Below are 21,636 nucleotides of genomic sequence, written 5' to 3'. Positions count from 1 at the left end.
TCAGAGAAAACAAGACAGCTGTTATGCCCACCCGTTCTACTTCTGGATATATAAATTGTAAATATAAAGCAGGTTTTTATCAACTGAGGCTGTTTGTTTCACTGTGTAAAAACTGTGCAGTCATTTGCCTTCAGACTCTCACTGTGTATCCTCAAATGAAAAGAAAACTGCTAATCCTCCTCTCTGGCTCGCTGTCAAGATGCAACACAAGGTCAGTCATGTTGTAACCACCCTGAGTCCAGGACGTTGGCCAGGATCAGAGGAGCCTGCTTCAAACTTGCATAATCAGAACAAAATCTCTTCATCCCTCACACAGGAATTACTCCTTTTCAGACTCGGGAGTGACCATAAGAAATACTAAGAAACTAGAAGGCTAAAAGTCACCGTGTTTTTGTTGTTTTTAAAGAAAAATGCAAGTTAAAATGCCAGAGATGCAAGTGAGGAGACATGTTTTATTTTGCTCCAACAGCCTGGTTTAATTAGACATGGGGAGCAGCTGCAACGCTGATAAAGTCTGAGGAGTGTTCTGTTTCCAGACAAAATTATGTTGACAGAGCTTAAATGGGACAAAACTAGGTAACAGATGCTTCAAGCAGACAGTTAAACTCTTCCCACTGTAGAGTTTAACTGCAAACACATGCATCCATAAGGCTGTCTGATGGGAGTAGGCACACATGAAACCACTACAGTCAATGTCTGTGATGTTTTGTTGGGGCTTTTTTCCTTGAGTGATGTGTGTACATGGGTCTGAAGAATGAAAGCAATTTTGTTTAATTCACTTGTTTCGCTAGTTTGTATTTTTTACATTATTCGCAGTTGTAAGGTCTAATTCTGCAGACTGCCAAGTATAACTAAGACTGAAAATGTCTGACAACTGAATTCAATTAAAGTGTATTTCTATAAAATTATACAATAAATAACTGAGCTACATTTAAATTCATAATGTGTTAAAGTTATATAATTAATTATTTCAAATTGTCTGTGCAGCAGTTCATTACAAAACTCTCCTAATGGCTTGTCAAACATTTGATTGGTTAGCCGAAGCCAGAACACAACTGAGACCAATCAGATTGACTATTAATTACTTCTATACTGCTAACTATAACAAAAATAAAAGTACCTAATAGTTACATGTGATTTAAACATATAATACAATAAATTCATTTCACTGTTATTTTTTTGATTATCATTATTGATAAATGCGTTATCCGGAATAACACATACATCAATAATTATTTATTGACACATTGAATTTTGTCACTTTTGAAATTCCATAACAGCTCTTGTGAAACACAGAGGGCCCAGTCTGTTTTGTTTTACACACAATCTTTACAGCTGTCACACAGGCATATACAAGGGCCACAATGACAGCAGCCGCCTGCCTTGGGTTTTAACAAGACCATTGATGGCTGAGAGTCCATTTCCATTAAAGTGATACTCGAGTAATGCAAGGAAGCAAAAGGGAAAGTATTTAATAAGGAAATGGAGTTTCCATTCAAACAGTGAGCTCCTAATAGTCTGTTACCAAAAGCAGTTTAACAAGAGGCTACAAATAATGTCCTCCCTGGTTCTCAGCAGCTCTTTTGGACATTAAAACTGCAGCTTGGGGTAAGCACTCATCATCCCAATGTGCACCAAGTATGAGGTCAAATATGCTTCACTTTTGTTTATATATACATAAATAAAGTGTGCAAAGTATATATATATATATATATAAAAACACACACACACAATCTTCCCGTACTGAATCACCTTTACCAACCCTAAGACTCATAAACAAATCACACACTCTTCAACTCAAAGCCGCTGAGGTGAAACGACCTGTAACTTCCTAGTCTCACTACAGTGAATCACTGCATGATCACATCCTCTACTCTTTTTGCTCCGGCGCACACCTCGATAGATGTCCTTGGTTTATTACAGCCATCAATCTCTCGCTCTCTCACACACACACGGTCACAGGGGATTAAAGCTCACTGATAAAGTTTTCATCAAAAATCAATTCTTCAGGAAAGTTGAGTGCCCACGAACACATAAAAGCAGAATGACATCACCGGGAAGGAAGTATGTAAACAGTAACTTTGTAAACAACATGCACACAGTACAATGTCAGTTTTTGCTGGTTTCTACCAAAGGTTGCACAAACAAGAAAAATGTCCAGTAAACACTGTAGTGAAGATAAATCCAGAATCATAAGTATCTGCAGACTGAAGCCTGAAAAAGCAGCAGCGTTGGGTTGGACCAGACTGCGGGGTCCCGGCAAACAGAGCGAGTCGCAGTAGCTGGCTTTCCACAAAGCCCATGAAGGGAAAGGGGAACGGCAAGGCCAGAAAAATCAAATACTGAGGTAGAGATTAAGTGATGAATGGCTTCTACTAGAGAAAAGAGAAAGGTTGGCCAGCAGAAGAAGAGAGAAGTAAAAAGCGTGTGTGCATTTAGAGAATGCATCTGCAGCTCACACATACTACTTTTCTTGCAGCTTTGACAAAAGATGATCATCTACACAGTTTTACCAAGCTATTATTTTTAAATGCAAACACTCAGATTGTTTGTTTTTCTTTTTAATAATGCAAATGACTGATCACACTGGTGGAGAACAAATCGAGGGAAAACAAAGAAGATGGTCGGAGATGATTTCCACAGCAGAACCTGAGATCAGAAAATGACAGGATAGCGTTGGCGCCAGATGGTAAAATAATACTCTCACAGAAAGGATTCACTGTATTTTTATGATTTGTGCTTCTTCCAGTTTTTCTGTGTGGGTGAGAGCATCCTGTATTACACATAAACGCAACAAAATACAGAATCAAATATTTTGGATGAAAAAACAAGGGCTCAAAACAATCTTGTTGACTTGAAAACCAAAAAAGAAATTAAAGGCATATTATATTGTGTGAAAATTAGTAATTATATAACTTTTTGAAGTTCAATTTTGTGTTTAATGTTTCTGTAGCAGAGGGTTTGTGCCAAACCTGCTTTGGAAACCACTTTCCAAAACACTCCTCCTGTCTTAAAAAAAGGAAACCTAGTTTTCTGCTGAAGAAACTCCACCTACACACCGGCTGAGGAAAAAAGCTGATAATCACACTGCTAGCAGGTGAGGCATTCAAAGTCCAGCAAATATCTCTCTATGCTATTTTCCTACACAAAGAGGGGAAAAAAACTGAGGATATTTCTTAATCAAACACTGGAGCTTGTTGCTGCAGAGCTCACAGGCTGGCCAAGAAAATAAAAAGTAACAACAAAAGACACAAATTTGTTCCAAGAAAAAAAAAGCACCATGAAAAAGAAGGAAAACGCAACAATGTAGAAAGGGCTTGAAATGGAGTCCATCCTCAAAGTCACTATTACATAATGTTTCATTCATTTGACTTTATTCAGCTGTAACAGTAACAAGAAGCATTTAGCAAAAATAATATCTCTGCTTCCTCTTTTCCTTGTGTTGCGAATAGAGCTTTTGGATTCTGCTTGCCTCCTAAAACCTCCCACACTTATGTTCAACTTTGGCTCTATGTCTTGTACTTTGCTCGGGTTAAAAGCAAGTTTAAGTAATATTCAATAAGAGCGCATTTATTTCTTCCAGCAGAATACCGCTTTGTAAATGCATGAGCAGTGTTCCAGTCTTTTCATTGCTCAGACTCTGTGGGCCTGTGCTATTGCGATAGACTAGAATTTACTTCTGAACATGTTAAATTTGAATGCTTTTTAAACTAATTATGTTTGTTTTTTACTAAGCTCAAAACTACTTTGCTTGGCGGAGAATATTCCCGGTGGAGGTGAAGATATGTAAGAATATCCTGGATGATATATTTATTATCTGGTTTGAAATGTTGTCTAACTGAAATGTAAACATGTTTGGTAGTTTCACCCAGTGGGTGAAATTGATGCTGACTTTCTAAATGGACTCAATAACTTCTTTGGGAGGTTCGAGGCACTGAACAGTACTCCGGCAAAGAAAACTGTTCCCCACCAGGAAGAGGAGGCACTCTGCCTGGACACAGCCGATGTGTTGAAGACTCTGAAAAGAGTCAACCCACGGAAGGCCCCAGGCCCCGACAACATACCTGGGCGGGTGTTCAGGGAATGCGCAGGTCAGCTGGCTGGTGTCCTAACAGACATTTTTAACACCTCACTGGACCAAGCCACAGTGCCAGCATGTCTCAAAACTGCCTCCATCATTCCAGTGCCGAAGAAACCTCAAGTCACCTCTTTCAACGATTACTGGCCTGTGGCACTGACTCCCATCATGATGAAGTGCTTTGAAAGGCTGATAAAAGAACACATCGTCTCCAGACTCCCCCCCACATTCGACCCGTTCCAGTTTGCCTACCGCCGAAACCGCTCCACTGAGGACGCTATTTCCTCCGCCCTACACCTGAGCCTGGCTCACCTGGAGGAGAAGAACACTCATGTGCGGATGTTGTTCCTGGACTTCAGCTCAGCGTTCAACACAATCATCCCACAGCATCTGGCAGGAAAACTGGGACACCTGGCCTTCAGCACCCCCCTGCGCAGCTGGCTGCTAGACTTCCTCACCGACAGACCTCAGTCAGTCCGGATCGGACAACACACCTCTGATGTCATCACCCTCAGCACAGGCTCCCCTCAGGGCTGCGTCCTGAGCCCTCTGCTGTTCACTCTGATGACACACGACTGCGTCCCCAGGTTCGCCACCAACCACATCGTGAAGTTCGCGGACGACACAACGGTGGTGGGCCTCATCAGAGACGACAACGACCTGGACTACAGAAAGGAGGTGGAGCAGCTGGTGGACTGGTGCAGAGTCAACAGCCTGATCCTGAACGTTGACAAGACGAAGGAGATGATCGTCGACTTCAGGAAGAACCGGCCCAGCCACGCTCCACTGCTCATCAACAGCTCGGCTGTGGAGGTGGTCAGCAGCACTAAATTCCTGGGGGTGCACATCACTAACGACCTCACCTGGACTGTGAACACCACGTCTCTGGTCAAGAGGGCACAGAAACGCTTGTATTTCCTGCGGAGGATGAGAAGAGCACACCTGCCCCCGCCCATCCTCAAGACGTTCTACAGAAGCACCATAGAGAGTATTCTGACCAGCTGCCTCTCTGTGTGGTGTGGAAGCTGCAGCGCCTCCGACTGGAAAAACGTGAGGAGAGTGGTGCGGACAGCAGAAAGGATCATCGGGGCCCCCCTTCCCTCCATTCAGGACATTTCATCCCAGCGCTGCGTGTCCCGAGGCCGAAACATCATCAGTGACCCCTCACACCCCCACCATGGACTGTTCTCCCTGCTGCCCTCTGGAAAGAGGTTCCGCAGCATCCGGTGCAGGTCCACCAGGTTCCGAAACAGCTTTTTCCCACTTGCCATCAGACTGCTGAACTCTTAACTGGACTGCACTCAAAATCTGGTCTCCACTTTATACCTTGCACATGTACAGAGCTAAATAACTTCTATTTTACTGTCAGTCCTGCACTTTATATTTTATATTTAGATTTATATTCATATTTTATACTGTATTTTATTTTATTCTGGAGTAACCTCACAACATTGTAAGCTCAAAACACTGTCCTGAGCCGTATGCAACGAAATTTCGTTCTGTATACACCCTGTGCATGCAAAATGACAATAAAGTCAGTCTAAGTCTAAGTCTAGACAGTATATTTTTCCTGTCAGCTATCAAACATAGACGTAGCAAAAACAATGTCTGATTCCAGCGTGCTTCTGAGAGCTGGCTCAGTGTAGTACAGGAATAGAGTGGGTAGAGAGATGGTAGGGAGATCCAGAGACAAGATCCACCAAAATGTCCAGCAAACAAGTTTCATTCACTTGTTTAACATCCAGTTACATTATTTCTACTCACAAAAATTTTGAATCTTACAGCAAGATAGTGTTTCGACTTGCATGAAATTCAGTTCAGAAGCCTGAAGGAGGGGACCATCACCATTGGGAGCTAGTGTAGAGGAGAGCCAATCACCACCAGTCAATCTGAGGGTGACCTTCCAGGTCCTACAGCTGTAAATACAGCTATTCCTCTTTAGCAGAAGGGGAGAAGAGAGCATGAGAATCGGACCTGTGGAGGTCCAAACTCCACAGACACCAGACCACAGGAGGGCCTTCATAGCAGTGACCAAAGGTGGCATTATAAAAGATTTGTTTTTTCTTTCCCTCAGTCTCCAGTCAGATACTGAGAACTCCAAAGTTTGAATATGAACTGACTAACTTTCCAGGAAGAGAGACAGAGAGAGAGAGAGACAGAGAGAGAGAGACACCATTTGATGAAGTTATTTATTTTTCCAATCATTAGCTATTCCCTTTAACTAGTTATACTTCATGTTTGTTTCTTAGAGGGAGAAAGTGTGATAACATTTTCACTGTAAAAACTGAGCAATAAAAACTGCCTGTTTTCCCAGAAGCAAATGATGATAGCTGATTTTGGTGATTCCACCACTTTCTTAGCTGTGAATATTGCATACATGACAGGAATTAAGGTGGACTTTTGCTGTGTGTTGCATCGTCTTTTGCTCTTAAAGCAGCCGGTTTGTGACAGGATGTTGAATGACTGACTAAAGCATGTTACATGAAGTAATGTGCTAATGCACACATGCTGTCATGATATACGTTTGTGTTCGTACATTCCTCTCCTGTTAAATAATTGCCATGTAATAACGACACAGAAAATATCAAAATGGAAGTATATATAAATATGAAAATCTCAATAAGCTTTCACAATTTAAAATGTTCATGGTGTACTTTTTAGCTAAGTAAAACAACAAAAAAAGAAGTTACATCCCTCTTTCATATTTCTATGAAGAGGATTCCTGTCCCAATAATAGCCTCATTCCATTTGGTCCTCAAAAGGTTCTTTAATAAATGTTAAAGGAAAGCAAACAGGAAATTCAGCTGGGCTACAAAAAGTAGCAGAGTGAATTAAATGACAAATAGTTAAATAAATGAACTCGGTGAGAAGGAGAAAAAAAGAAAGAAGGCTGAGGGACCTTGATACATAAACACATCATGCTACAACACAAAGCATCCAGCCTGTCGGTGCACTGGCGATGTCAGGAGGCCAAACTGTGGCGCTGATTAGAGGCTGAGCCTAAAGCTGGCTGAACAAAGACTGAAGCAGGAGAAGATTGGTGAGGATTATCTTGCTCTCATTCATTACCCCTCCTCATTCATTACAAGGCCGCAGACTGATTAGATAACCATGATAATAAGACATGTGGGCTTATGTGTGAGAGTGCCAGAGGCAGATTTAAAAACCGAAAACGATGTCGTTCTGATGAAGTGGTCCCCAAACACTGAAGTGTAAAGTCTGCTATTTCTACTTTTTTTCACTTCATTTTGAGCCTGCCAAACAGCTATAAAAAGGCCACCTGTACCTGGGGAACGCAAGGTTCACATTTATAGTCTTGTCTGCGACAGCGTTAAACGTGGGATTTATGGGTGAGCAACAAGCAACTGCTGAGCTTTCAAAACAGATTTCAGCTCCGGAGTTTTTCACGGATGCATACATTTCTGTGGATCCCCAGGGCCGGTCGTTGGGCTGCATCACCAATGACAAAGCAGCAGGGATCCAAAACGCCCTGATTTTAATTGCTGTTAATGAATGAATTCTGGATGTTAATTGCAATTAAATTGGCTTCACACAGAAACGATGCTTTTAAACAGAAGGTACAAACACCACTGGTGGGTGTATTAAGGAAATGCTAGCCGGTCAGCTCCCTCAGGTAAGCAATTAAAGCTGAACAATCAACAGCAATCAGGATTTTAGCATTTTAAATTCATCTTTTCAACCGTGAGCTCCCAATTATTTTGTCTATTTTTTTCTAAGATTTTTTTCCTTTCTCACCATCTGGCGCTTCCTTCCATTCATCCCTGATGTTTATCCATCCTCATTTGAGATTTTGTCTCTAGGCCAGGTTATGAGCAATTATGCTAATATCAATAATTATTTGGTTATTACGAACACTAAGTGGGAAATAAACCTTGTGTTCACAATGATTCAGTGTAGTAAAAGCATTTATTTGACATTTGTTTGACTGATTGCATTTGAACCTTACTTAAAACAAACAATCGCAGAGCAAACACCAGGTGTTGGGCTTCTTATGCACTCTTTGGGAGGCTAATGGAAGTTCACACAGCACATATTAGTCAAATACAGTTAATCTAATCTAATGAGGTGATATGTAAAATTACATATGTGCATACCAAAACCCCCTCTGTGACAAATTATAACTATTTCACCTTTAATACATTTTTTTAACTTAATAGAAAAATAGAAAGCAATGATTGATGAAAACACTAACTCTTGGTTTGTCCCAGAGATTTTTCACCTTTAACACACCGTTAATTCACAGACTCTATGTTGATTATTTACGTAGAGGTGCACACCAAGCATCTCTTTCTAATGAAGTGAACTGAAGAATGACGTGTGTCTACAAACAATTGGCTGATATGAGTCCAAAGTCCATTTCCCAGCCTCGTCCCTTACACTCAGATACATGCTGCCTGCTCATTAGCGGAGAAGAGGAAACCATTTTCCTTTCAGCTGCGTTGTCGTGATGTTTTCACAACACAGCTTTTAATAACTTGGGGGATATTTACAATGCATTTACAGTCGGAGTGCCATAGCGACAGCTCCATCTGTGACTAACACAATACCACAGAGTAAAAATGGAGTACGTCACCCGGTGTTAATTTAATGTTGTTTGTTTCTACTGACAGTTATCCTGCATTAGGTTAATCAACATGAAAGTCAAGCGCCAGTTACAGTTCTCATTAGGGAAAGCAGGTGTACATGATTCAGCCTCGAAGTGTTGGGATCAATAAGGTCCCATTACTGTGATGAGGTCAACGAGGATGGAGAGAAAAAACACCGAAGCAGCAAAAACAAAACAGGGGGTGATCCAAGACAGATAGCCTAAATGTCCACACCAATCACAATGACAGCAGCACATTTCTGGAGTGCGTCAGTAAATCTTAAAAATTAATGAATGACTCTCTGAGCTCCAAAGGTAAAATAAACAACTAAAGAGCAACAAAAACAAAAAACTTAATTAATACTGTATCTGCAAAAGCTCCTTAAACCCTTTCAGTCCCAGCAGTCAGGCCGTTTCTGGTATCAAGGCAAACAAAAGTTTTCAAAATGTGACAGCTTCAAAATTGCTTAAATTCTCCATCATTCCAGTTATGGGTTTTAAACTCTTTTTAAAAGATCAAATAGAGTGGTGAAGGGACAGGGGTTTTCTCTAACTGTATGAAACATGGGAATGTGTCAGATGAAAACTACACAACTTCCTTGTTCATAGCAAAATCAAATCAAGCTGTTTAAATTATTTCCACTCATGAAGAAACTAAGGGAATCCATCAATCACTCAAATACAAGCAGGCTTCCAAATCAGACGAGTCATAGTGATTTTTTAGGACGTACACGATGAATAGCTATCAACTAAAATCACTTGCCATTCATTCTGTATCATCTATCAGACAATGTTCAAATGAAGCATTCTTTACACAAGATTATGACAAATTTGCCTCTGCTGCTACTGGAATATGTCCACTTGCAGCTCAGACCGACCCAATATCCCAGTGCATTACCAGCATTAGGCTTTTGTCAGATTTCTGCACAGATTTCTGCAATGGATGACTAATAGTGAAAGTCTGCAGGGCCCACATGTTCTCAGGAGCCAACACTTAAAAGAGAAGAAGAAAAGCAAAATAACAGCTTAAGAGAAAAAAGCACAGACACTTCACAGTAAAAGGCAGTGGGACACAAATCAGAGAAGTATTAACAGTCAAGTGCAACCATTATGCCTGAGGCTAGCAGCAAAGTTAATCTAAAGCACTAACCCACTGACCCACATATCGCAAAGCCAGCAGTTGTTATAAAACTCTCAGTGCGAGCTCGATGTCAGGCTGTCACGAGAAAGCGGAGTCGCTGCTCCTCACTGGACTATTTATGACTCAGGTACTGATGAGCCTCCCTTCTGTGGAAAAGAATGAAATCCAAGAGCGGTGACCAAACCCAGAGGAAATGAGCTGGTGTTAAAGGGTCCGGTTTTCCAGCAGTTCTCAGAATGATTCTTAATCATCTTCTCCATCTCAGTTTCTTTATTTCACCAACTTTGTGAAAAACTTAGCTTGACGGGTGCCCCTCTCCTTAAGACCATGTCTTCATTCAAAAGACAACAAATAATCAACAAAGTGCAAATTGTGTTGGATAGAGAGCATCAGAACATATTTTTTTAAGTCTTAAGTATCTTTGGGGTTGTTGTCCTGCAGTCTCAAGTCTTCTGCAGCCTGCAACTGTTTTCAGGATTTTCCTCTGAACATTTCAGTTTTCCTGGTGAGGAGAAGCATACCCATGCCATGATACTCCCACCACAATGTGCTACCCATGAGGATGGTGTGTTCACAGTGATGCGCAGTGGAGTTATTTTGCTGAGGGATATCAGAGTGAAGATCCCTTTATGCAGCCTTTACACATGTAAATAGGACCACCCGTTTCAAAAGTTGTCAAACATTCACTGCCCTCAAATTTCAATGTGTTTACAAAGCAGGAATGGTCGTTAGGGAATGGGCGGTTTTGAGAAAGCCTCCGATTTCAAAGGAAAATGGCAAAAATGGGAACAGAACTAATGGGTCAATAAATACTCTCTAGAATGTAGATGGAGAAATTCTGCCACTTATGTCATCATCTTCTTCTTTGCTTATTTCCCTGACTGTGCATGAGCTATACTGCACCACAGTGCCCCCCTATGATTATACGTGGTATTGCTCAGAGAACGGGTCCACATCCAAAACCTCGCTAGTAATAACAGACTAAAATATGAACGGAATGAATACAGAAGACGGATAGAAAACCACGTCTGCATAGAGCCACATATTTTATGTTTAGCTTTAACAGGGCCTTAAAGTGAGAGATAAACCCACACCAAAATATTTAAGATTTTTAGGCTTAAACTATTAGAAATCATGACTTTTTCTTTTTCACAGTTATATGCTTCTTTGTATTGATTCATCATGTTAAATGCTCATCAAATGCATTGCATTTTGTGGCAATATTTGGACAAAGTGTGAAAATATTCAAGGGGTATGAATATTTTTGCAAGTGATGGGAACATGTATAGGCTCTGAAACATGAGTGTCGGTAACACTTGCCTCACTCCATACAATAATCACACACAGCAGCAAATGTTAAACACTTCGCTTTTAAATTCTGCCTCCTTATAATCTTTCTTGCTATTTTGTGGCTATTATCTTTTTACTGATCGCCTGGCTTGGAGCTGATTAGGTCAGTTTTTCTCTCCCTCTCATCTGTCCTCATTGCTTTTATGACCCAACTTCTCTGCTCCACACCGTTTCCTCTGCTTCCCCAACAGTCTGTGAGGCAACAATGACTATTCCTGTCATGTGGTCATGGCGGTGTCTGAGGCTGAAAAGGGATTCCACGAGAAAATCACATTACTCCAGCTGAGTGAGAAGGTTTGCAACATTTCATAGCTGAAAACAGGAAAGGCAAGTTTTAGTCCCTCTGTGTGTGAGCATGTTTTCCACAACGTGTCCCCCAAAGATGGTTCCTATAATGAAGCAAATCAAACACTTGTAATTGCTAAAAGTATGTACACAAGACAAGAGGGAAAAAAGACAGACTTGCATGAAAGAAATGTTTACACATTAATTTGATAGAAGCCGTCAAATTAACTCACAAAAGAGGTAAAGCATCATCAATTAAGGAAAACAGTCCATCTGGGCAGCTAAAATTACTTCACAGCAAATATGAAGCAAGAGAAATGCCTTGAAGTTGGATTACGCAAAGCATAAATAATTTAAATCCAATTTACGGCTAATTTCAATGCAACTTCTCTCTACGTCTCCCTGCATTAGCGCACATTAAACCAACCTCTCTGCCTCTCAAGCTTTACAGGGACTTAGAAATCCAAACTTGGGCCTGAAAGGCTCTTGTCTTTACGTCTGGTGCTGCGTTGCTGCAGGAACGGGAGAAATGATCCGAGGTGGAGCAAAATGATAATAATGGTGCAACGGGGGCCTGAGCTGGAGTGATGAGAAAAACAAACTGTGTCATAAGCAGCCGGCGCGTCGGTAAATCTTTTGTTAATACCCCACAGTCATGTTATTTCCCCTTCAGCGGCAATTCTCTGCAAACTCTCTCCTCGCAGGAAGGTGTGTTGGATGAGGACATCAGCGAAGGACTGAGGCAGCTGTTTCAGGAGCAGACACACACATCCGCAGTTACCTTGATTGAGATCGCAACTCTGAAACTCATCAGGAGAAGCAATAATCATGAGATAAACTGCAGAATATGATGCAATGTCTGCTCATGGTTGGCCTTCACAAACATTCATATTCTCTGAAAGTAGACAGCAGTTATGACTTCATTCTCACTATTTGAGTCATCAACAAGGCAGACAGGCTGATTCAATCATAATGACTGAACACACCAACTGTAAACTTACCCTGGTGGGGCCTGCAGTAAGAAAGAGAGCTTATGTCTACTTATTTCCACCCTGACATTTTTTTAAAAATGAGAATGGTATATATATGTGGTAAATAATCTGCTCTTCAGCTTTAATGAGGAAAACTGTCATTTGTGTTTCTGAACTCTGCTGCCTTCAGAGTTTGCACTGATCCCTGCGGTGCCGTTTCAGAAGCTTTGCAGTTTGTTTATTTGCCTCCTAAAAACACTCTCAACGAGCTACGCCGAGCGCAGGCTTCTGTTTAAACAAAAAGTAATGCAAGCTGCAAGAGCAGGACAACACAAGGGAGGAGGGCAATTACTGTAATGCGGTTCTCTGAAAGGAAAGGTGATGAGAGACTTGAATGTTGTCCCGGTAAAGAATAAATAAAACATCCCCCTCCCAAAGCTTGATCTCAGAATGAAGAAAGAACACTAAATTATTATTTTGGAGCTGAAGATCCAAGGAGATTTTACTTTACTTAGTCCTTGTTCAACATAGCTTTTGCCTCCATCTGTCCTTTCTCACACAGACAAACCCATGCCATCTCATCTGTTTTGTTTTCCATCTTAGAATTTGCATAACATGTTTGCAAATTTCCTATGGAAGATACAGTTTCTTGTGAATCAAAGACAAACATTAACCTGTTTAATTTGATGATAAACAAATTTATTTCCTAACTGTGAGGTGGAAAAAAATTCAACATGTTTTGAAAAACTGCGGGGTGAAGTGACTTTATGCTGAGCCTTCTTACTCTAATTCCACTAAAACAAATCCAGTTCAAAGACTTTACTCAATCTGAGTCACCTTAATATTAAGTAATTAAATCCAGGTGTTCACAACTGGTAGATATGTATGTACTCCATGGAGAGTTGAAGATATAATTGCAAAGTAAAATGTGTCCACAAAGTATGCAATCATGGGAGCTCAATTGAAATGCACAGTAGATTTTTTATTTTGTAGCTGTTTTTCTTCTTTTGTTTTTATAACAAAGAACTATTGATACTGTTCCACTCCAGACTTCTGCACTACTCTGTGCTGGTCCATTACCTCAAATCTCACCAAAATACACTGAAGATTATAGCTGTAATATGACAATATGTGAATAAATATATATATATTTGCAAAGCACTCGTAGACAGAACCCAGTGATGTACTATTATGAGAGACTGCACCTTTCCCGTTCACTTTAACCACAAATATATGAATAACATTTCTATGCTTTTGGTCTCCTCTCCTTTTGAAATCTCTTCTTGCATATCAAGACGAACTGACCTGCATTAAACTTTGCATATTTTCAACCAGACCTCATTTCACAGCATGAAGCCCATATGCTCGGTGAAGCGAGAGACTTGATATTTCTCATATTCTCCCTGATGGCCCATGACACAGAGTCACTATGAAATCCTGTAGGTGGCTCCTTAAATGGAAAACTAGATGTGATGATGCACTCTCTAAGCATTTCAACTATGTACTTTACGCTATCTCTACAGTCTGAGGTTTTCTCTTGTTCTGATTCATATTTTAGCTTGTCGGCTCCACGTTAAGAGGCAAAAACATCCAATTTAAAGCTGCGATGAGACTTGTGACCTCTTTTTCAGAGTATAAAAACATGTTGTCGGTGTCATGGAGTTCTTGGAGAGCAGTGGTCCTCTGAGGACATTTTCAGAGAGAAACTTGAGATGACTGGACAAAGAAAAACCAGACATAACAAACTACAAAGAGGAATTGGTTTCCTCTTTGCTCTGTGATGAGTAAAAGAAAAGAAAACACTGTTTTGATATCAAACAAGACCCATGGGGTTCTGCAAACTCAGAGACAGTCAGAGTCGGATCTTATGCTTGTTTTCATGACACACACTCTCCCGTCATAGCAGGTGCAGGTCCATCTGTATTTATCCATGATGTGTGTCTAACCAGGCTTTTGAAAAACATCACTGTTTAGACTGTGATACGAGAAAGAGCTTGGCTCTTCTCTCAAAACACCAACATGAAGACAGAGAGGGGAAGTCTCATGAGAAAAACATATATTGACATCTGAGTTGTGAAAAAAAAAATATCAGCAGCAGTATTTCCACAAACAGAGAATGTTCCAGAATAAAAAACCTGGGACAAAAAACTGTTACCAACCATATGCCTGTAACTAGCCACAGGTACATTAGATTGACTTAGACCAAAGCTTATTCATATGTTAGAATGACCTAGTAAAAGTTTCATGCTAAGTCACATTGATAAATCTTTGGAAAGACTTATTTTACACAAAATAAATTGACATAAATTTCAGTATATGGATGAAATTGGCAGAGTCATAGCACGGAAGATAGTTTTGCCAAGTACTGACTTTTAGGAAGGCTAAATAAAAATGTAGGACTTTTCAGATTTTATTTTCTAAATAGTTTTAAAACCATGAGTATTCTTGCAAGGTATTGTAATTGGAAAAACTACCCAGAAGCTCCATTTAGCGGACCATTAAAAGATAATTAAAGTTCAAATCCTAATTAATGTACAGCCCACAAGTGTCTACAAATGTCCATTTATGGAAATTTTAAAAAATTTAAAAATATAACTAAACTCCTTGGATAAACCTCAAATCATATTTCTATATAAGCTTTGAAACAAGTTAAACACTACTGAATACAACTGAAAGCTAAGTGTGTGAAATAACCCCCTTTTGCAGAATGAGTTAATTTCAGATCCACCACTGGACTAAAATTAACGTTTTGCATGTCTGCTGCTAAATCAAGCATGTAGACTACACAATCCCAGAGTTTACAGAGTTTCACAAGCAATTAATAACCTTACCACAATCTCTGGCGCGCGAGAACATGTCGCAATCACCGAGTTTCTTTTTCCATTATCAACATATCGTCACTTTCCTAAAATAATGGGCCAAGACATTTTTTGCTAAGAGTGATCACTCTTAAAAAAAGTAATCTTTTTTTTTGCCTAATTCATCTTTTGGCAAAAATAACTTTTGGGAAAAAATGACCTGGGCCATCATCTTAGGAAGGTTAATGTGTTAAATGTTGAGTAAGTTTAGTTCAGTTGTGGTTACTTCTTTTAAATCAAGTATAATTTATCTTAAAATCTATTTAAATGCAATAGTATTAGCAATGTCCCTTAAGTTTTATAAAATATTACTATTTGGGAATTTTCTCCCTGAAAGTATTCATGTCGTGTCATAAATGTGATTACTTACGATCCAAGCCGTTGATATACTTCATGGTTATTTCACAATGTCCCCATACGGCACTCACGATGGGATACAGCTTCCTTCCTTTCAGGCCTCGAAATGCAACTCCTAGATACTGTCCATCCACCATAAAGCTAAGCGTCCCTTCATCCATGTCCAGAATCACTAGGAGAGAGTCCGGGAGTGTGAATGACTCGTCTGGCTCTAGGAAACAAGGGTACGAAGGCAGCGAACTGTGGGACCGGTTCTTACTGTCATGGTAGAGTCTGTTTCGTCCCAGATCCCAGCCCCAGGACTCACAGTCCGAACCCACTAAAGCAGTGTACCCAACAGAATGTAGAGGAGCTTCCGAGGTCGCCACACCCACCACAGCGTGGGTGCCTCGCTGTCGCGAAGGCCAGTGGATCTTCCACACATGAAGACCCCTTGTGTATCCAACCCGTCCTCTGATGCAGTCCGTGCTTTGAGCAACTGGGTGTCGGTGAAATGTCAACTTGTCGTCCTCTTTGATGAAGATGTTGAGGGAGCGGTCGTCTGGATTCCACGCATGATGGAGCTGCGTCTCCAGTCCAGCGCATGGCATGTCCAACAAGAGATCCAGCCTGGGTGGCTTGGAGAAATCTGGACCCCTTAGCTCCAGGTGTTGGCGGCGATGAGCCGTGGGTCGGTACGACGGAGAGCCGCCACTTTCCCCGCGACTATCCACCGATTTAATGCTGCCTGAAATCTTCTGACCCATGGCTGTGATGAAAGGGTTGGTGGGAGGAGAAGGGGAGGAAGGCAATGTGGTATATGTGCAGTAGGTGCTGCGGAGCGGGAGCTCGACGTTACCTCATCAATGCGGCGTTGCTGAAGTTAGAGTTACTAAGTGAAGGGTGATGGAAGGAAATGAAGGAGCAGGAAATGAGGGGCAGATCTAGTTTCATGCCACAGATGTCTTCATTGTGAGCTGCGTCTGGTCCTGTCAGAAAAGCATAAGAAAAAAAGACAAAAGAAATTGTTGTTAAATCTACTTTTAGCAAACTACAGTCATGCAAAACTACTCCAAGAAACATCTCCTATTTTACAGCTATAAAACTAAAGCAAATGAGCAGATTTAAAAGCACTTACAACAAATAAAAGAAATTGTAGGAAAGCATTTCTTGAAAACAGGAAGTGTGCAACAAACAGGGATGATGTACATTGGGCACAGTCTCAAGACTGTTTTCTTGAGAAAAAAAAGTTTGTGCTTTTAGGGAATTTGTTATATGGAGATAATGACACCAGTGAAAGACAACAATGCACTTTTTGCCAACTACACAGGAAACATGGCATTCAGTCCACAGCCAGTGATAATTGTATGCACAAAGTTGATCAGATAAGAAAATATTTCATCTTAGAGCACTTTTTTATTATGTCCAGAAGTTTTTGTGTTCTCTATCACGCCGAAAGTCTGCTGATGTCCACTGATTACAATAATTAATAACCCCTTTCACTTTGTTTTTCCACTTAGCTTTAGCTTTCACACATTCTTCTATGAGCCCAATGAAGGAGAATGTTTTACTGCTCTCAGGTCCTCTACCTCATTCCTCCTCAATGGATAAATCTTCACTTTCTGAACTCAAACAGGAGCTGGAAACTTTGCTATCACCACTTTTGGATACTGATTATAGAATTTGGTGTAAGAAAAGTAACATAATCACTTTTAAACTTTTTTTTCCACACTTTCAGAGATGCACTTTGTATTTCTAAATATAAGCTACGAGCATGAACACAAACGAAAAGGAAAATTCAATCAAACGATTATACATGCCACTAATCGTTCCACAAGAAAACAGATTCAAACCAAATGTCCTGATAGTGTTGGTAAAACATTTTGCATCCCATATTTGTAATTCTGTTTTCAGTCATCAGGATGAGAATTCAAGAAACACATGAACAACTACAAATTCAAACTTCCCACGACTTCCAAACCCACATACCAATAATGATGGATTCGTTTTTGCCCTGTGAAAACTACCCAGTTGTGCAACGTTGGCCACATCTGAAGCTGGCAAACTCACTTTTAGCTAATCTAATTTTAATGAGCATTGCCTGAGCCAGCAAAAACAACAACAGAAGGAAAACAAAAGCACTGCGTAATAATTTATCTCCAATCCTTTGTGTGTAACACAGTTGAAAAAGCCATGTAGACGCTAATAATAATCTGCATAGAGGGCTGCCATAATATGTTGTAACCAGCTGATTACCTTGAAGTTCCTGTACAAAATATCAGATATTTCTGAGGAAAAACCACAGCTACTATTGTAGTTTTATTTTTAGAATTAATTCCATCTTTGAGTCATTTTCAGTGTAACATTTGAGTTTCATCTGGGGGTGTTAAAGTTTTAGGTCACTTTTTAACAAAGTATCAGTTCTGCAGACATCAAACCAGAAGTAAAAATGTTATTCTTCCTCATTTCACATTAAAAATCACTACACTAACTGACAAAAGATGGTTTATTTAACATTTCTTTTTATTCTGTCAAAGTCACCACCAACGGGACAAGGTGCCAGAATTAAGGACATTAGGTTTTTCTCGGGTAGTCCGAGATCTATTATTTCAGTCAACATATAATTGGTCTTCAATGCTTAATTTTAGCATACGAAGGCAGAACAAAGATGATCTCACACCCACCCACACGCAGCTCTGTGTAGTTAAACTGGTGCAGAGATCTCTTCCAGGAATGGCAGCTGAAGCTTCCTCTTTGCAGGAAAAAACAGTCGCATTTCGGCAGAAGTTGATGACACAAGTGAGTGTGTGTGTCTGGTGGTGGTGTTTACCACGCATCATTAACTGCAAAACAGCAATAAAGTAATTTTTAAAAAATCTTTTTGTTCTAACGTATCTGTGGTTGTAACACTGAAACTAAAACCTAACCAGCCTGTCTGACACCTTGGTATGAGCAATTCATTTCTCATTTATGTGTGACCTTTGCTTTGAGTGAACAAAGGAATTGTGTCCTCCACAATCCTGTAAATAAATCTTCCAGCATTTAACTCATTCTAAAAAAAAATACTGTAGGTCTCTAGTTGTGAGATTTTAAAATGTTTCTTCTCCTCTCTACCCATCCTCCTTTCTGTTTGTGGTGGCAAGATAAAGCTGGGTCATTTTTTAAGGCCTTACCATTAGAGTTTTAATGGTGTGAAACGTTTAAAATAATTTTCAAAAAGTACGTAGCCATTTTCCTGTAGCCGTTATGACGATAACTCAGTGCTTCACTCACTTCACTTACATGAAGGAGACATTCTCTTGTTTTGCCCATTTTTAAGAGTGGCTTAGACAAATGCAAATCCCATTCCACTGAATAAATCCAGTTAGGCACAAGCCTTTTTACTTTTCTCTTGCTTACAAGAAAGATAAATTTGGCTGTTTGGAAATATTTCCCTCTGACAGTAAAAAGAGTTGGCAGCAGGCTAGCTACCTAAACAGATAGCCAAGCTAAATAATCATTTAATATCAGCTTTTTATACTTGTGCAATTACACTGTTTAGTGCCAATAAATATTAACGAAACAGTTCTTTTAGAAACCTCCTACAGGTTAGGTGAATAAACAGGAGCCCATGTTTTTAACAAAATATAATTAACCAATCAGTAACATAAGTAATGGCATATTATAAAATAAATATGTTCTTTTTAATGCATCTCCAATCACTCGATGTATGTGGTTGATTGAAAATGGGAGAATTTAATAATGCGTCACCTTACTTTGACAATCCGATTACCATCACCAGAGAACAGCTTAAACATGAAACTAAAACCCGGTCCAGACAGTCAAAGAACTCAAATGTACTCAAACGAACATGTCAAAACTAAAACTAAAAGTGTTCCTTACAAAGTCAGCCAAAGTGCAAACAAAAGTGTTTCATCTTTGCTGCTTTCATTTTCGTCATTCTTTCTCTCTCATTTTTCCACCATGAATAAGGTCATTGCAGCTGGCAGCCATCATGACTAATGTCTGCCTCTACTCTGCTCACCGCTAAGTGTGAGAGGACAGGCACACACACACATTCACACCCCCTACACATAAAACAGACAGCTGCCTCTTTGTGTGTGTGTCAGCCCAGTTGACAGGTAGGTAAGGAGAGGAAGCTGCATGTAAGATTCTGGACTCATCAGTACCAAACTTCAAAACTTACGATGTGTTTCTACACGAGCCTCGGTTTGTTCTGGTCGGGTCTGGCCTGGCATGTGGCTGACAATTTGGCATGTTAAACCATCATCAACGAAGCACTTGACCTTTGATCCCATGTCATAACGGTCATGATTGCATAGTAACTTCTCAGGAGGCCAGTGTTGGGCCGGCACATTGTCTGCTGCTGCAAATAGCAGGAACGTGCTTATGCCATCTGTTGTTTACTTTGCCGACCTTCTTCCGTCTTGTCAGTTCTCCCGATTAGCTCCTTCATTCTCCCCTCTATCCTGCTGCTATACCTGTATGGTCAGGTCAATGTTTCCTCAGTTTAAATTTTTCTAATGAACCCACTGACATAAAATTTATACCAGGTGTACGAAACAACACCAGTAATCCATACATGTAAAGAAAATCAAAGCACTAGTTAAGTTACTGGTAAAAAAAAATTAAATGAAACAGAACAGAAAGGGATAGCAAACCAAAAAGCTGAAGTCTGTCAGTATTTAGAAATCATCTCTGGTACTATTTCATTAATACCTGGTTTAATATGAACTGATGGTTTATAAAAATGTTTCTCATTATCAAAGTTTTGAACAAAGTGGTACAATTGGTAGACTCAAATGGACCTTCGCAAGACAGTGTTACTGTTGCAAAACCTACCACTGGCAATAGTTATATTTCTAATTCCTTCATTTCTAATCTTTGAAATGTTCCAGTGACTGCTGTTGAAGCTTTAATCTGGTAAGATGAGGCCGCAGCTGAACTCCTCGGATCTCAATGGTCACAACATTTGTGGAGAAGGAATGGTTCTGCCCAGAAAACACAACATCAAAAAGGAAGTTTTCAGTTTTCATATGAATATAAATAACAGGTGATGTTCAATAAATTGATAACAGCTGCAGCTGCTCCTTAGAGATCACAAGTTATCACATAAAGGGGAGAGGAATCTTTCTTCTCTATAGATTTACTTTACTATCAAACATTCAAAAGGAACGAGGAACACAGAAACGGAACCAAAGTGATTAGAGACAGGAAGCAAGCTGTCAGAAGTTGGTAAGTTTAGTACAATCTTTATCAAAAAGTGGCTCAGACTGAGATGAGAAGGCAACGACAGGGCAGACAGGCTGTAATGTGCACCTGGTGAGTGGGCTGGCTGGCCTCTCCTGCTGTACCCGTATTAACAAGCTTCAGCAGACTGAGAGATTGTGATGACGGCGTGTGTGCACCACTGTAAGATCGGAAGAGGGGACTCTGAGCGGCTGTCTAACTTGCACAGTGCTTTACTGAAACTTGTCCAGTGAGCTTCTGACAGTGCAGACAGGATTTGAACACACAAACACACACAAATATAGCTGCTCAACACAGTGAGACAAAACACTGCTTTCACCTGCACTGCTGCAAAAGGTCAGATATGAGCTTAAAGTATTGAAATAAAATATAAACTTGCTTGAAAATTTTTTGCTCAATAGAGACTGTAACATTGTAGTACAGGACGGGACTAAAACCTCCCGGTCGGGTCAACTAAGGCCAACCAGGGACATAAAAATAACAAAGAATGAGCCCATAAAGTTCTACTGTGATTCAGCCTTCCTGTTTCTTGTCTCAGTCAAGAACATTGTATTCACATTTGTGCTTGAGTCAGCTTATCTAGAGCCTTATTCCTGCCACCTGCCGACATTAACAACAGGAAACTTCTATTGTATTTGCCCCCTTAAAGAGCACAATAATAATTTTGACATCTTTGGAAATTCCTTTTTTTTTCTTCCCCAGCCAATAATCAGATGAGTCAGTCGGTACCACTCATATGTCCTTACAGACAACATTTTCTG

At 40.2% G+C, this 21,636-nt stretch overlaps 1 protein-coding gene across 3 annotated transcripts in view; it reads right to left on the bottom strand.

Annotated features, from left to right (window-relative positions):
• LOC114147143 (SPRY domain-containing SOCS box protein 4-like) overlaps window positions 1-21,636 on the bottom strand; it is a 71,086-nt gene that overhangs the window by 14,532 nt on the left and 34,918 nt on the right. For all 3 annotated transcript variants that reach the window (XM_028021708.1, XM_028021707.1, XM_028021709.1), the window contains one exon: window positions 15,660-16,614. In XM_028021708.1, the coding sequence (XP_027877509.1) occupies window positions 15,660-16,392 (733 nt within the window). In that variant the 5' untranslated portion in view covers window positions 16,393-16,614. The remainder of the gene's footprint in view (window positions 1-15,659; window positions 16,615-21,636) is intronic.

The sequence above is a fragment of the Xiphophorus couchianus genome, chromosome 6 (genome assembly GCF_001444195.1).
Source record: "Xiphophorus couchianus chromosome 6, X_couchianus-1.0, whole genome shotgun sequence".
In the NCBI taxonomy this organism is placed as follows: Eukaryota; Metazoa; Chordata; class Actinopteri; order Cyprinodontiformes; family Poeciliidae; genus Xiphophorus; species Xiphophorus couchianus.
Note: the sequence above shows the minus strand (reverse complement) of the source record. Positions and strands in the feature narration are given on the sequence as shown.